The 16,215-nt window shown below is 29.9% G+C and overlaps 1 protein-coding gene across 1 annotated transcript; it reads right to left on the bottom strand.

Annotated features, from left to right (window-relative positions):
- Nucleotides 1-8,952: 8,952 nt before the first annotated feature.
- LOC145848698 (uncharacterized) lies at nucleotides 8,953-15,590 on the bottom strand. Its single transcript, XM_082953994.1, has 3 exons — nucleotides 15,471-15,590; nucleotides 13,163-13,287; nucleotides 8,953-9,485 (listed from the first exon to the last, which is right to left on the bottom strand). Exons 1-3 carry the CDS (start codon nucleotides 15,546-15,548, stop codon nucleotides 9,275-9,277), a joined length of 414 nt encoding a protein of 137 aa, XP_082810120.1. The 5' UTR covers nucleotides 15,549-15,590; the 3' UTR covers nucleotides 8,953-9,274.
- Nucleotides 15,591-16,215: the final 625 nt, after the last annotated feature.

Below are 16,215 nucleotides of genomic sequence, written 5' to 3'. Positions count from 1 at the left end.
TCAGCAAGGGCTTCTCTTTCTTTCAAATGCATTACTGCTTCCGCTTCAACAAACGCTATTTCAGATTCTCTCGCTACGATTCTATTCTTAGCCAAAGTCAGGTTGTGCTCGTAATGGGGATTTTTCGTATCCATGCTCATGAACCAATATTCAACTCTATCATTTTTCAGCTTATCGTCTAGTTCTTGCAAGTGTTTTTCCGCTTCCATAGACTTTAAGTAGTCATCTTTCGCCTGCTGCTGGTAAGCATTTTTAGCCTCGTTGTACTTGTCGCCTAGTTGTTTAAGCTCTTGAGGCATGTGTATCTCATACAACTTTTCCAGCTCTTTCCTTTCCTGATACACCTGCTCACACATAATTTTTTTCTGCAAATCTATCTCGCCTTTTCCCACTTTGGGCATAATTCCCTTTTCCCTCAAAAAACTCTTGGCAGATTCGCGAAAAGATTGAAAACGACTTTGATTCTTCTTGTACGAATTTTGCCAGTCTATATGATCAACTTTGTCAACACGGGTCAAATCTGCTATGTTTGTCGGGTAGGCCTCCTTATAGGAAACTGATTCTGTATTGAAGGATACTTTTTTTTCTGGTTTGTTATAATTTTGACTTTTCGAGGGTCCCTGTCCATTGCCTCTCGCTTCAATGCGACGGGATCTCTCGTTCTGTGCTTCTGTCGCAAGCTGCTTATGCACAGTGCTGACGTTTTTAGCATAACTAGTTTTTGGCGTGCTTTGGTTGCGCGTGTAAGATTTCTTCGGCGTGCTCTGGTTACGCGCATAACTCTTTTTTGGTGACGCCCTCGACAAGTCTCTGTTCGCCTGTCTAACTTTTTCTTGGATCCTCTGCCTTCTTACCTCCCTGCTTTTCGGAGAAGGCCTCAATGCGAACGATGGCTCGCCTCGACTTTTCGCATAAGAACCTTTGGCTTTCTCAGCATTGTGCTGCGCCCACAAGTCTTTATTATTAACTTTTTTCAAAACAGTTTTTGTACTTTGGCGTCTTTCCCTGTCTTCCCTGCGCCTTCCCTGTGCAAACGACTGCTTCTTTACACCCGATAAGCGACTCGACCTTTCTGGCTTTCTTTTTACAACCGTTTGGTTCTTAGGAACTGCACGGTTGCCTTTCTTTTCTTCACCTAGCCATCCGCGAAGGCCGTCAAAGTTTTTCTTTGCACTCTCGTTGTGCACCCGCTTAATGTACTCTTGTCTTGTTTGCGTTTTGCCCTTTGCTTGCCTGATACTTCGGTTTACGAGGTATGGGCCGGCATCTTTTTCTCTGCGAACGGCTTCCTCGTTTTGCCACTTTGCAGCGAAGTACTTTTTCGCTCCGCCCGACGTGTTGGCGTTCTTGAAAAAGTCTTTGTAACTCCTCTGCCTCTCCCGGTCTTGCCTGCGCCGTTCCTGCGAAAACAAGGCTCTCCTGACGCCCAGCGTTTCTCCGGCCGCCCGCCTCTGCGTCGCTTTCACCGGAGTGGACATCATCACGGGAGCGACTCTCCTCGGAGAACTCATCAAGTTGTCCAAGTCAACCAGGTTTTCCTCGACCAAAGTTTTATCTTCGTCAACCAACGTCTTGTCGTTGTCAGCATCAACTTGCATTCTTTCCCCTTCCGAGGACTTTGACTTCGGACTGAAGTCGTTGGCTCTTTCCGAGGCCGTGTCGTCGACCGCCTGCGCAATCAGCGTGTCGAGCTCATTCGAACCTATGTATTTGTACTGCAGGGAGGAGCTGTTTGATATCGGACTAAAGTTATTAGCTCTCCTTTCTCTTTCGCCCTCGGAGGCCGTGTCTATAAACAACGGTTTGAGGTCGTCCGAGTCAATGTAGTTGTGGGGTGTATTGGAGCTTTTTGATATCTCGCTCAGATCACCAAACCTTCCTTCTCTCTCGCCCTCCGAGGCCGTGTCTATAAACAACGGTTTAAAATCGTCCGAATCGATGTATCCGTGCGGAGTGTTGGAGCTTTTTGATATCGCGCTAATGTTGCCAAGATCGATACTTTCAGGGGATTTCGATTTCGGAGTGAGATCTTTCGATCTGAAGTTTCCGGTGGGTAACCTCCTGCCTTCTTCGGCATCTCTACTGGGGTTCTCCCATGGCCTCCAGTACGAAGCCGATGGCTTCGGGCAAACTTTTGCTTTTGCTGCTTTAACCATACTTCAAGTCAGTATTGAATTTATAATTTGTTTCCATTTTTTTTTCTTTTTATAACAGCATGAACTGGACGAGCTTACGTAATACTCAGATATTATTATGTAAGTCAGCTTTTTGCATAAAAATTAGAACACGTTATTTTTGCTCAATTGTTTAATTTTTTGCACGTCTTACATAAATTTCCTTTTAGGCTAATAGTTTGATTGTTTCACAGAAACTAAAAGTTCCAATTCGTTTAAAAACGGTTATTATTATTATTATTGGGGTTTGTTGTGCAAAGATGGACTCGGGCATTAAAACCTGAGCCGCTTAAACAATACACATGAAAAAAGAAACAAAAAAATTACGTTCAATGAAAATCTTAAAACTAAACACAACATAGTAAAAAATTACAAACAAATAGTCCGTATGATCAATTACAACTTAGTATGCACAAAAAAAAAACGAAATAAATTCTCAAATAAAAACTTATGCATAGACTAAAAAAGATTACACATTTACAAAAATTATGTATAACATATTATAATCTGTAGGGGGAAGGCGTAGGGAAGAAAATCTATTCTTAGTGATACTAAAACTTTAAAATGAATTTTTAATTGATAATCACTGTATTTTACTTGTGTTTAATTTATCTAAATATTTTTTTTAGTTGTATGGGTTACAATCTTATTTAGTTAATTTAATTCCAAAACCAGCTAACGATATCCCTAAATAAAAGCTTTTTTTTGTTAACTAGGTGTTAAAATTTGACAGCAATAATTTAAAATACTTATTTTAGTAAACAGTGTTTCTCTATGCAAACTTTATTTAGCACCATTAGACGAAGATTTAAGACTGGTCATCACATTACACTGGTTTTTGTTTTTGTGTTCTGACAAGTTTGTTTTGTTTAGCAGCTTTTATCAAAACAACCTAACAGCTAACATTTCAAACAGAATGATAAAAAACTATTCATCTGTATTTAAAGTATTAACAGATAAAATGTCATTGAGATTTATAAAAAGAAAAACCGTGAAACATCAGAATGATATTGAATAAACTGTTTATATATTATGGACAAGAAACGTCGTTATTTAAACAAAGTATTTGCGACAAACAGCTGATTTCATTTTGAATGTAAGAGCCACAACTAAAAACTGTTTCAAATCATTCTAATTCAATCATACAGGCTTAGCATTCTATTTTTAAACCGTTATACCAATGTTTGCTGTTGAAATTTGTGGACTCTTTACAATTTACTTGTTTATAAATACCACAGCTATATACAAAATAAAACGCTAGACCATAGTTTCACTTAAAAAAAGCATTGAAAGCTATATATTATACCTTTAAAGGCTTCCTTTAAATTTTTATGCATCATTGTTTAATGCGTAAAGATTTTTGGTTTAAATCAAAAGAGCACAGTTTCATTCATTCTAAACAGAAAACTTAATTGATAAACTTTTTATTACCTTTTATACAATAAATTTAAAATGTATTCCTAATGTAGAAGACGTTATGAGACCTAAAACTTGGTCAGAAAAATTTATTTTGTGTTTAAAACAACTTTTAAGAACAAGAATTTAACTAAAAAATAACTTTTTGGAGTTTATTTTGACAAAATTAACTTTAAAATTTTAAATTTGGTCAGAACAGTTTATTTTGTGTTTAAGATAACTTTTAAAAACAAGAATATAACTAAAAATTAATTTTTGGAGTTTATTTTGACTAATTTTTGATGTAGTGTTTTTGACGGTTCCTAAGTTATTTTTTTATTGTAAATTAATTTTCAAGTATAACAGGTGCTAACGAAAACTATCTATCTATAAATGCTATTTGGACACATTGAAATATTTTCTAAAAATTTCATATAGATGTTTTAGATGAAGCTTATTTAAGTTTAGCGGCTCTAAACACCATACTTTTTTTTGTATCTAGTTTGACAAGATTATCACATGATCTTCTTAGTTTCAAAAGACACAACGCTTACATCATCTTGTTTTACTAAAACTAAAGTTATAGCAATTATGATCTAGATTCTAGACTAGGGTAGGGAAACGTACGGCTTGCTGGCCGGATCCGGTCCGCTGAAAACAAAACTGCGGCAGGAGAGCATGAAATCTGGCCCGTTAAACCAAGTTTTGAAACTTACATCTAACATTCTATGATCTGAAATGAAGATCATAAACGGTCTTAGGGAAGTTTAAACTTAAACTAAGTTTATTTTTTAAAAGTCGCAAAGTGTTAGTATTTTGCAGAAATCAATTTGATTTGAAATGCTACGGCAAATCAAGGACTAAAATATTCGCATCTGGCCCGACGACTAAAAAATAATATCCAATAGGGTGCTTATAAACACGGTGACCCTTAGTTTTTAAGGTTTTTTTTTTGCATATAGCAAATATCATAAAACACTCTATGCAAAACTACAGATAATTTAAAGAAACTTTCCCTTTGGAACCATTCGATTTTCTGAAAACTACCCAAATGCAAAATGTATGGGACCCAAAAAATGCGACCTTAGAGTTTTTAGCAGGAAATATTTCTAGATCAGGCAATTATCACAATAACCAGCAGTACTTAAACTTTGACGATTTAAAGAAAGTTTAATGGAGGCACTTTTTGATTTTGTCTAATTTTTATAACTGTTTGTAAGTTTTCTTGAACTTGAATTTTTTTTTCTCAAAAAATCACTATATTTTTATTTAAATCAGATAATTTTTTAGATGTAGCTAACTTAAACTAAGTAAAAAAGGTAAAACTAAGCTTTTTTGAAATAAATAGTTTAGATGTGTTATTAGTTTTTATACACGGACGCGATGAAGACTTTGCAAGGCGATACCGTGGAAAAAAAACGGGGATCGCTACAAAAGTTCGGAGTTCAAAAAGCAGCACTAAAAGAGCGTGCTGGTGAAAATGAAATATGCGCACAAAAGGAAAGTTTTGCAGTGCCGCCATGAAGCTTTTGCAGCGGAGAAATCAAAGTGCGTATGTTTCAAATCAATATGATTTCTGAATATAAACCGGAAGATAATCTATCGGACAGTCCTGAAGAAATTATTCATAGGAATGTTGTTTGCAAAGTAGACGTTGTAGAAGAAACCCTTGATACAAGAAAAACTCAAGAAGCTAGAGAAATTGGTGCTAAAACAGAAAAAGATTTGAAAAAAGTAGAAAGTTTTAAAGAGGAAAACACTGTGGGAAACTTTAATCGAAATACAGAAAAATTCATAGATGTTGTAGAAAACAAAGAAATTGGAAATATTGAAGATAAATTAAATTGTAAATCAATCAAATAGTGAGATTTTCAATAAACAAGATAATAAAATCGTATGAAACAAAGAAAATAAAGACTCGGTCAGTGTTGAAAAGCTTGATGATGTAGAATGAAAGTCAACTTTGGTTAATTCAGATCATGAAGCAGACTTGTCAGATTTAGAAAGTTTGAGAACAGCAAAAACTCTCTTACTTGTGGCAACCAAAAAAATAAGAACGCATAAAAGGAAACTGAGTCTTTAGAACAGCAGCTTGCTAACTCAGGAAGTAACAGTGCTGCTGGAAAACACAGCAACTTAGAAGTGAAAAAACTCGAAAACAAGATTAAAGAACTACAGAAAAAACTTGATATGGATGATAAGAAATTAATATAAACAAAATAATGCAAACAAAACTGCAGAAGAACTCGAGTGCGTCAAAAAAGAGCTTACCGAGATCGAGATAAAAAGAAGTCAGTAGCAAGAGCTGGTGAGGCTCAAAAAGTCAGCAGAGATAGGCTCGATCGCGCTTCAAGAAGTGCCCGAGCTGAAAGTGGAGGGATCTCGGCAAACAGAACAAATAGCCGACAATTACAACAGCGAGATACTGCTGCTGAAGAAGTACTACAACATGCTGGAAGACATGAAGGAAAAGATAGGAGTCTACTGCAGGGTGAGGCCGCTGAGCAAGACGGAAAAGTGCGAACAAGATCGAGTGCGTCATGACGGCCCTGGACGAGTACACGGTGAGTATTTATAGCAGCAAGAGAGGCGACAAGGAGTTCTACCAGATATTCACCGAGCGCCACTCGCAGGAGGACGTGTTCGAGGACACGAGCATGCTGATCCAGTCGGCGACGGACTGCTACAACGTGTGCATATTCGCGCACGGGCAAACCGGCAAGACGTACACGATGATCGGCGACGACGACTCACCAGGCATAGCGGCGCACGTCTTTAAAAAGATCTTCGAGCTGGCGTACGAGCGAAGGAAGAAGCTCCAGTACAGGGTGCAAAGCTGGAGCTGTACAATGGCAAGCTTAATATAACTAAAATTGTAAGTGCAAACAAAAAAGTATGCTTTTGCTTTTTGAAGCTAAAAAACTTTGTTATACATACTTTAAAGATTTTCTTAATTGTTTGATAATAAGAAAAATATAGGAATGTTTCGGAAAAGTAAGCGCACAGCTTAAAAAAGTTATAAACCAAATTTAATACAAAGGTTTCAAAAATCATCGTAACAAGAACTTATCTTGTGAAAGTAACAAAGAGCAATATTAAATCAAAAGCTAAATACTACAACCTAATTTAAAGATGCTAGCTAACACTTATTTTGATTAGAAGAAAAAATGCAAGTAATATTGCATATAGTGTATACAAATAACTGCAGATGCTTATGAAGAAATAAAAGATATTAAATTATTAATGCAGCAAAACAGTTGTACTTGGAAAAAGCTAATAACAAGACTTTTTGGTATTAAAAAAACAAAAAATTGCTATATACTGTAGAATAAAGCTATCGTCACGATGCTGAAAGTTTTGTAAAAGTTATGGATAAAAAATTAAGTTTTTTTGCCATTAGTTCTATACATGTTAAAACAATCTCAAACAAGTTTAACGAAACAATTTAAAACTGTTTTAAGATAAAATTGATAATAGAGGCAAACATGCATATTTAATAATTTTTGATTAGATTTTAAAGGTAACTTTTTGTTTCAATTGTTCACAGTAAACAGTTATCAAAAAAAAAGTTAATGAACATATTTTTAGAATAAAAAACTTGTCAAATTATTGTTTAAATGTTTTGTTAATTTTCATTGGTTTTTAGACACAATACAAAAATATATTTAAACAGTTATTCACAAATTAGTAACCGGCCGAATTGTTTTTTAATAAGGATCCATCCAGATAACTTCAACATTTCTAAATAATTTCTGCTTAACAATTTAAGAATATAAATTTTTTCTTGTAACGAACTTAGATAAATAACTTTTAGCTTATAATTTCTATTCAATCTACTTTGTTATAAAACAGGGGTCGGCAATGTGTTCATTTTTTTATTTTAAATCGGGTGCGGCATAAGAAAGGTTTAACTTACTTCTTCTGACGATGCAAATGTAACCGGCGAAATAAAATTTAGGAAACTTGTACTAGATATTCTGAGGTTTGAAGTGAAGATCAAAATTTTGAATAAGAGCTTAGGTTTAATAACCGGGAAATTCGAAACTTGCACTGATATTTTGGTCTGCTATCAAAAGTAAGATCTGAAATTTCGACCCGCGAACATGTTTTTTTACAAATTTGGTCCGCAAACACAAAATGCTTGTCGATCGCAGGTTTAGGTTATTTTAGCGTTCATCTACCAGTTTTTCTAAGAACAATGTGTGTAACAGAACCTGAAGAATTCTTAAACTTAATTCGAAACATTAATTTCTTAACAAGTAAACTGCATTTAAATTAAGATTTTTAATTCTTTTCTAAAATTTTTTATAATATTTCCAATATTTTGAAAGCTTTAAGTAAACTTATATATGAAACTTTACAAACGTTTAGTTTATTAAGACTAAAAATACTTAAAATTTATAAAAACTATCAAATATTAATTTAGAATTTTTTTTATAATTGAAGTTTTGTAGTAATAGTCAATCGCCTCTGTAAGCATGAAACATTTATGAACGAAAAATTATTCAAAAAAGACTCAACAAATTATTTACTGAAAAAAACATTTAAATTTCAATTTTTTCTACGTTATACTTAAACTTCGATATAAAAAAGTATAAGATTTAACCATTGAGTCAAAAACTAATTTGACAGAGTACTATATTTGTCATTTTAACCATTATTATTTTATTACAGATTTACAATTTGAAAATCCGCTTTACGGTGAAACAGTGTAATTGTGTTTATTTAAATAATAAAATTTCAAAGTGTTAGATTACTACGAAGCTGTCGAAATATCAAATAAAATCCATTATTTTAGTAAAATAAATTAACTTTTATAAATTAATTATTTTCTAAAAACTTCAACGTCTACTTAGTTTGCTAAATAACCACAGAAAAAACGAAGACATATTGTTAATTTGTCTATTCCTACAAAAAAACACTTTTGTCTATAGACTGTCAAGAGTTAGTAATATATTTGCATAAACTCGGCATTGTGGAATTTCATCAAATAGAACAACACCTTAACATTAAAATTATTGTAAAAAAAGCTTTTTTGCAAGTAATAATTAATATACAGACGATAAATTAAACTAAAAAAAAGTATATGAAAATTATACAAAAACACTACATTAACACCTCTTTTAAAATTTAAAATTTTGTCAATGTTAATATTAATGTCAGTTTATTTTTACTTATTGTAAAAAAATAGATTAAGAGGAAAACTTTTATAAATTAAGATTTATGGGTTACAATCAAAAGTGTTTTAAATAAAAAAAAACTTTCAATACAAATTGTTTGAAAATAACATTATTTAATTATGTCAACTATTACAGCTAACTTAGTGCTTCTGTAATAAACACAAAACTTAAATGATAATAATAAAAAAACACTTTTAGGAGTTATTAGGTACTAAAACAAATATTGAAAAAGTAAGAGTTGGTTTTATAGAAAATAGTTTAACTTTAAAGTAACACAAAAGTTTTTAATTAAACTAGATGAAATATTTTTAATGAACTAAAAAGTTAATAGTATTATGTTAACAGTAAATATACACAATTTAATTTTTTAATTAACATAATAAAGCAGTAACAAGTATTACATAAAAAAATAATTCAGAACGACTGTTGCGTGCTTCAACTCCTAGAATATAAAATTACTAAAATCAAAATATATACTATAAAAGTCTATTTAATGTCAATTTAACTAGACGAAACTGTCATGATTCAAAGCCTTTTCATCATGATAGAAGATCTGTTATGGATTGTGTCCACCATTTTGCTGAGTTCCTTTTTACCAGATTTGAAAACGTGATCAGCAAATACTATTTCTTTCTCCACTGTGTACCCCATCTTCAAGAACAAATTTCGAGATTTTTCCGATGTGGCCTGCAGTATGATTGCGCCGAAACTTTTACCAACTGCAACCTCCTCAAGCCTGAAAAGTAACAACAAGTATCTTTAAGATAAGTATAAAAAAATTGTAACTCAACTTTATATTTCTAAACCTTGTTTTATTTGTAGTTTTTTAAGTACATGTTATTTTCAAAGCTATATTAAAGAAAAGTTCTTTTTATTTTTTAATACCAACCTAATTTTTAAACAAGCTTTTGCTTTTAATTTAACATATATACCCAAATATGAACATGTTTACTTTTAAACTAATCATAAAACATGAGTCATAAATTTTAGGTTAAAAGTATAATTTAGTAAAACCGTTTTATACAATGTGAAACTGTAATACTTACAACAATTAATTAAGTCACCATTAAGAAATAAAAAACTTTAAATTACTTTTTTTTCTTTAATTTAAAAAGAAAAAATAATAACTTTTTTGTGACTAAACATATAAGTTAAACTAAATCTGATGAATAACTTTGTTTGACTCAAAGGATCATTGCTGTAGAGAACGATTAAAAAAAAAGTCTATGTTCAGAATTACAAATTAAATATACTAATAATGTTTTTTGGCAACCCTTTAAATTAAAAAAAATCAAACACCAAACGAGTTTTAATTTTCAACAACAAAACTTAAAATAAGTGTTTGTTTTCAGTTTGTTATCTTTTATGAAAAAGTTTTAAAATTTTTAATTTCATTTTCTGATTTTTTTTGGTACACTTTAATGTAAATAAGCAGGTCAATTTAATTGAATCAGTAATTTATAATCAAAAGTTGGAGCTAGGCATTGAAACCTGTGCTGTTTAAACAAAAGAAAAGCACTAAAAAAGCGTAGGAATATTTTATTTTAAACCAAAGATTATTTTATAATTAAAAATAACACTTTTTTACAACAAACTTTACGAAGCATTACTAAAATCATTTACAGAAAAGTAATTAGATGATTACTGATAAAAACTAAGTATGTATGTAATGATCAAAAGCTTTTACAAAATTTTGAACAAAATTTATTGGTCAAAAAACTGCTTGCAAAAATTAGTCAAGACTATAAAATCTTTGCCTCAAACACATTAAAAACAAAAAAAATCTTAGTGTATTTAGTAGGAATTATTATTTCAAGAGGGAAGGAGTCAAATACGAAAAATAATAAATATAAGAAAGTTATAATTTATAAAAGAAGTGTCCTGGTCTATTTTAGAACTAAAAAAGTAGTAGTTTAGACTAGTTTCAAAATTTTTAGGGCAATCTTTTGATAACCAACGAAAAAAAAATCACTAATAAATTTTACTATAAAATACTACATTTTAATAAATAATGTTCCGATTAAAACAAAGTTTTTCAACTTTTTCACATTAAACTAATTTGTTAGGTAGTGTGTTCCACTAATCGATTGATGAAAACAGTGATTTTTGCATGTAACATTCTAAGTTAATTCCTCTTAGTAATTTTTGTTATTTTTTCTACAAAAAATAAATCAGTTTTATTTCACTGCTTACCAGTTTGAAAAGAGTATTGAGATCGAATTTTAGTTTTATACAACTCAAAACTTATGGTTAAGAGTTCTTAATCTCTCAAAGCAAGATGTGTTAGCAATGTTACAGCGGTTAATGATTAGACGTGTATTGAATACACTCTTTGAACTTATTGTAATTGATAAATATCTTATCTTTTTTAAGGTATGGAGATATGCTGGGAGTATAACAGGACGACTCTTTAGTAAAAAAATGCCTGCTAAAAAGTTACCTGAGTTATTTAAGTCCAGCCTGAGTTTATAAGAAAAAAAAATTAAAGAGCAAAAACTGAATAAAATATTATCAAACAAACTTAAATACTTAAAATTTAAAAACAATAAAAAAAGTATTTTAATAAAGCCGCTATATAAAAAAAAATTCTTCAACTTGACATTTCTCAAAAAAGTTCAAACAAGTTTTTGTTGGTTTTAGTTTTAAGCCTGAGCGTGTGGCAAAACAGGTATTGTGTTCTAATTTATGATTAACTGAATATAAGTTTATAAGGGTCGTAACAAAACTAGTTTTTAGAGTTGATATTATGTTATAGAATAGGGGTGGGTAACGTACGGCTGGCGTGCCGGATCCGGCCTCTGGAGTACAAAAAACTGGCCAGCAAATGTTTACAAAGTTTAAAAGGAATCAGTCCCGTGTAGGTAAACTGCGGCCCTTGAGCACGTGTTATTATGGCCCGCTGATACAAACTTATAAGCTCACACTAGATGTTCTGGGATTTCAAAAGAAGAGCAAAGGAAACCAAAAGGTCTTGGGTACAAACAAGGGGATTTGAAACTTACACTAAATCTAACTAAACAAGAAGTCACATAGAGTTATTATTTTTGTGAATAGAATGAAATTGAAAAGATACGACCTAGTAATTCATATTGATAAAGTTACATGCGCTAAAAGTACTTAAAATTATCTGGCTAGTACAAGGGTTCAGCAAAATTTGGCCTGTGGGTCTAAGCACGGTAGTTTTCAGCAAAAAACGTACTTCTTTAAAAAAAATTAAATGAAGTAACTTTGTGGTAAAAACATACAGTTAGGCTCTAAATAGCTAATTACTCTTTACTTGTGTTCTACTATTACTTATTTTATATTATTTCGATTATTAAAATGTATTTTGTTATTTTTACTACAACTACTTTGAAATAAGTGTGGCCTGTGGAATAGTTTTTCTATACAGTGCGGCCTGCGAGTAAGCTATTTTAGAAAAGTTAGTCCGGGACTTATAAAAGGCTGCTGACTCAAGATATAGATTTAGCTTAATTTTTTTCAGTAGAACATTTTGTCTAAAGATTGTTGTAAATTTTAATAGATTACATAACAACTTTTGTTTCATCTGTCAAAAAATTTTAAGTTGCTCAACTATCATTTTCTAAAAAAAATAGTATTCACAGAAGTTATAAGCAAAAGTTGACAAGTAATTCCACTTTTAGGCCTTTTAAAACAGGTAATGAATTAAAAAAGGTTGTAAGAAATAGTATCGTTAAGATTTTAAGTGGAAACTTGTATCATGTTTGTTTAAAGTTTTAATTAGTCATGAGTATTTTTTGTTAAATGATTGGTAAGGATTTAATTTTTTTTGTAGTTAATAAACTTCTTTAAGTTGTTTAATTTTGGGTAAAAACGGCTAATGAAAGTTTTTAAATAGCTATAAGTGCTGTTTATCAATTGCACAAATAAGCTTACAACAAAAGAATGTAAAAATTATATTTTAGTTAATAAAACGATACTAAGAATTATATTCCAATATTTTTTGGCTCTTTCAATAAAAAAAGTTAAACCATCTGAACAAATTATGATTAAGTTTATAAAATTTTTAATTTTTTATGAAATATCCTTATCATATGAAATTATGTCAACAAGAAAAACATCTGCATTAAATACTTTATAAGAATAGAAAGTATACCAACCAAGAATATAAGCAATCCAGTAACTGAAAACACAATAAACGATTTGAAATAATACCAAATTCTTCTGATGTAATTAGATTATTTAAAACATTTGAAACACTAAGACCAGGTATTTACATAATACTAAAACTGATCTGTAGTAATTTCTAACACAACTATAGAATACAACTTTATACTTAAAGCTTAAAAAGAAAGCCTCCAATGAGAATCTAGAGAAAACTTAATTTCTAATAAAGCAATATATATCAAAACACTTTTATGCATTAAGTAAATTTATCTTAAACATACAAACTTTTCGATCATTTTGACTGCAACGTTTTGTCTTCTGAAACTGTTGCTCACTGCTATCGACAAAATATAAAGGTAGTTGAAATTTCCAACGCATTCAGGCATCATGTTTTCCATGAAATGGTCAAACTTGAAAAAAAAACTGCAGGTTAAAATTTTATGAATTTGTTGCCTATTTTTCTTTGCATCTTAGTAAAAATCAGAGTACTGATTAATCAGTAGCAATTCTAGATAAAACTAAATCTATGCTGAGTGACTATTAACTAGAAGGAGTCAGCTTGAGTTTGTTTTTAAATCTAAAAAAACTGTTGCATCTTTTTTGCAATTACCTTTAATCTTGAATGCGCATGAAAGTCTTGAGGTATAAAAAATTGTTTAGCAAATTCAATAAAAACAACTTTTTTGAATTTTCAACCTGTTTTACATAAATAATGAAAAATTCTATTATGTAATGCAACCATATAAACAATTAAACCTTAAAAAACTATTTTAATTAGTATTCTAAACTTGAATTTTCTTCTGCAGATAAACAAAATCATAATTGATTTAATGAGCATATCCTTTCACACTGTGCACAGTTTTTAAAGATCCCAACAACCACTGCCTATATGCAAAATATATATTTATATATATACTTTTGCTTTATTTTTAATCACTTAGAGCAGGACTGTAAACACATGCTTTTACACTTTATGTTTATCAAGGGCTAAAAAAATAAATTTGTTCTTTTTAAGCAGAAATAGCTGCAAAGCTAAATACGTTGTGTAATAATCAAAACAAATTCCAAAAAATTAATAAAGATAAAATATTAAAACATGAGTTAGTTATAAAACATAATGACAAATAAAACAGCCTAAGTTTAAAAAAAAAATTCATAAAAAGTTCAAACTAGCCTGAATGAACCATTTTAAATTTATGATTTTATAAGAACTGAAATTAAAATACTAACGTTTATTAGATATTATAAATTACATTTTACTTTTTCTCTCATAAAACAATTACATTTAGTTTTTTTTTCTAGATTCAATCACATTTCTTATCTCACTAGCATCTTACTCCACAATCAAAAAATTTAAGCTGAGGCCTAAATCATATCACACCTTTAAACTTAATTGACTCATGAACTATTATAATTTCAAATTAGAAAAAAAATAAACCTTAAAATATACATCACTTTAGCAAAAAATAAACAAAAAAAAGTTTAGAAGTAGACTATATTTCTTCAACAAAATTACAAAGAAGAATATAAATTGTTATGCAATATAATGTCAAATTATACAAAAAAAAAATTACAAACAAATGTTTTTTTATTAACAATAACCAGTAGATAATTATAACTTAAAATATTTAAGTTTAAATAAGATTAACATATTTCTTTTTATCAATAAGCAAAATAAAATTAAAAAAAACAGCAGGGATGCCGCTCTTTTGTTTGAAAAGACTATCCTTAGTGACCAAAAAAGTTTCAAGTCAACCTGAGTTTTCAAATCCTTATAAAAAGTTTTTAGCCTCTGGCGCAAACTACTTATACCTCATGTTTGTTTTTCTTCTAAATACTTAAAGAAAAGCTGTTTATATAGGGGAGGAGTCAAACATGCACAAAGAGTAATTTTTGCACAAAGGGACACTTTTGCATGGAGAGTCATTTTTGTAGAAGAGTAAAAAATAATAATAAAAAGAAAAATATAATAGTAAAAACCGCAATTAATGAAAAAATTGGGTCCAAGGGTAAGAGGTAATAGTGGTAGTAAAAAATAATAAGAAAAAACAAAAAAAAAACTAACAAGAAAAAATGACCAATGGTTAGGGGTAACAGTGATAGTAAAAGAAAAATAAATAAATAAAAATTATAAATTAATAAACTATTAAAAATAAATAAAGATCAACCCGTGCAAAAGTGTCCCTTTGTAAGTATTGGACACCTACCTGTATATATATGCTCATACATTTGATATTTAATAAAATACAATTAAATAAACAAATAAAATATTGAAACTAGATCAACAAAACTTTATTCAACACTTTGAAAAACTATATCCTTAAATTAAAGAGAAATCTTAAAACTATCTTAAGTTCACTACAAAAAAAAAACATCCTGAATCAGTCAAAGTTTTAAAAATTGTTCATAGTACTTACTCTGAGTTATCTTGAGACTTCCAAAAAATCAAAACATCTTGAGTTATGCTTAGTATACTCAGTGTGTGGCAACCCTGATACAAGCTTTGTTAATAAATTTGCTATTTAAACATATTAATCAGTCAAACAAAAACATCGAAAATGTAACAACAAAAGTATACTTATTATAAACTAACTTCTTGATTTAGTTCAAAGTTTTTAGATTTAAACTTTGATTCGTCAAGAGGAATACTTGTTGTAAGATGAGTTACCATGATTATTCCTATTGTTTGGTATTTGGTTTTACATAAAATTGAAAATCCTTGAGGTACTATTTTCTAAAAATTTAAAACAAAATCTTAAATTCTGTTTTTTTGTAAAACATTAGTGCTTCTATAAATAACCAAAAACTAATCTATTATAAATTTCAGTTTTTAGATAAATGTAGCTAAAATGTTAGTTCAATACTATAAAAAATAAAAACAAAAAAATAGTTCATTTCGATAGGAAAATTTTTGAAAGCTAACCAATTATTAAATAAAAATGACAAACAAATGTATCAGTTTATATTTTTCCTAACAAAAAAGTTATAAATTTTAGAAAAATAAAGCTTACAAAAGTTATACTTGTAACAAAGATAGAACTAAACCTTTTTATACTATTCCAAAAACACATACTTTTCATTAACTGGAATTGGGTAAAAACTTAACATATTTTCATCCTTGAAGTATTCCATCATGATATCTTTGATTTCATCACCTTCTTCAATTTGTTTTACCAAAATATTTTTCATTTTTTAGTTTCTATTTTTAGTAATAAATACTTTAAAATAAAACTTAACTTAAATCGTATGTTAATTAAATTTTACTAGTCAAATTATTACCTTAAATATTTTTTTAAACAAATCATCCTGTTAAAAATATCAGTACATTTAATCAAAGT

This window comes from Thalia democratica, chromosome 1 (genome assembly GCF_965202585.1).
Source record: "Thalia democratica chromosome 1, ktThaDemo2.hap1.1, whole genome shotgun sequence".
Taxonomy (NCBI): domain Eukaryota; kingdom Metazoa; phylum Chordata; class Thaliacea; order Salpida; family Salpidae; genus Thalia; species Thalia democratica.
This window is presented reverse-complemented; position numbering and strand designations above follow the sequence as displayed.

Bases quoted from the DNA above. Each gene is read 5' to 3' on its own strand.
- LOC145848698 (XM_082953994.1), bottom strand. From the start codon at position 15,548: ATGGTAACTCATCTTACAACAAGTATTCCTCTTGACGAATCAAAGTTT. The intron at 13,288-15,470 runs GTTAGTTTATAA...TTTTTTTTCAAG, and splicing joins ACTTTGAACTAAATCAAGAA to TTTGACCATTTCATGGAAAA. The intron at 9,486-13,162 runs GTTTGTATGTTT...GTTACTTTTCAG, and splicing joins GCAGTCAAAATGATCGAAAA to GCTTGAGGAGGTTGCAGTTG.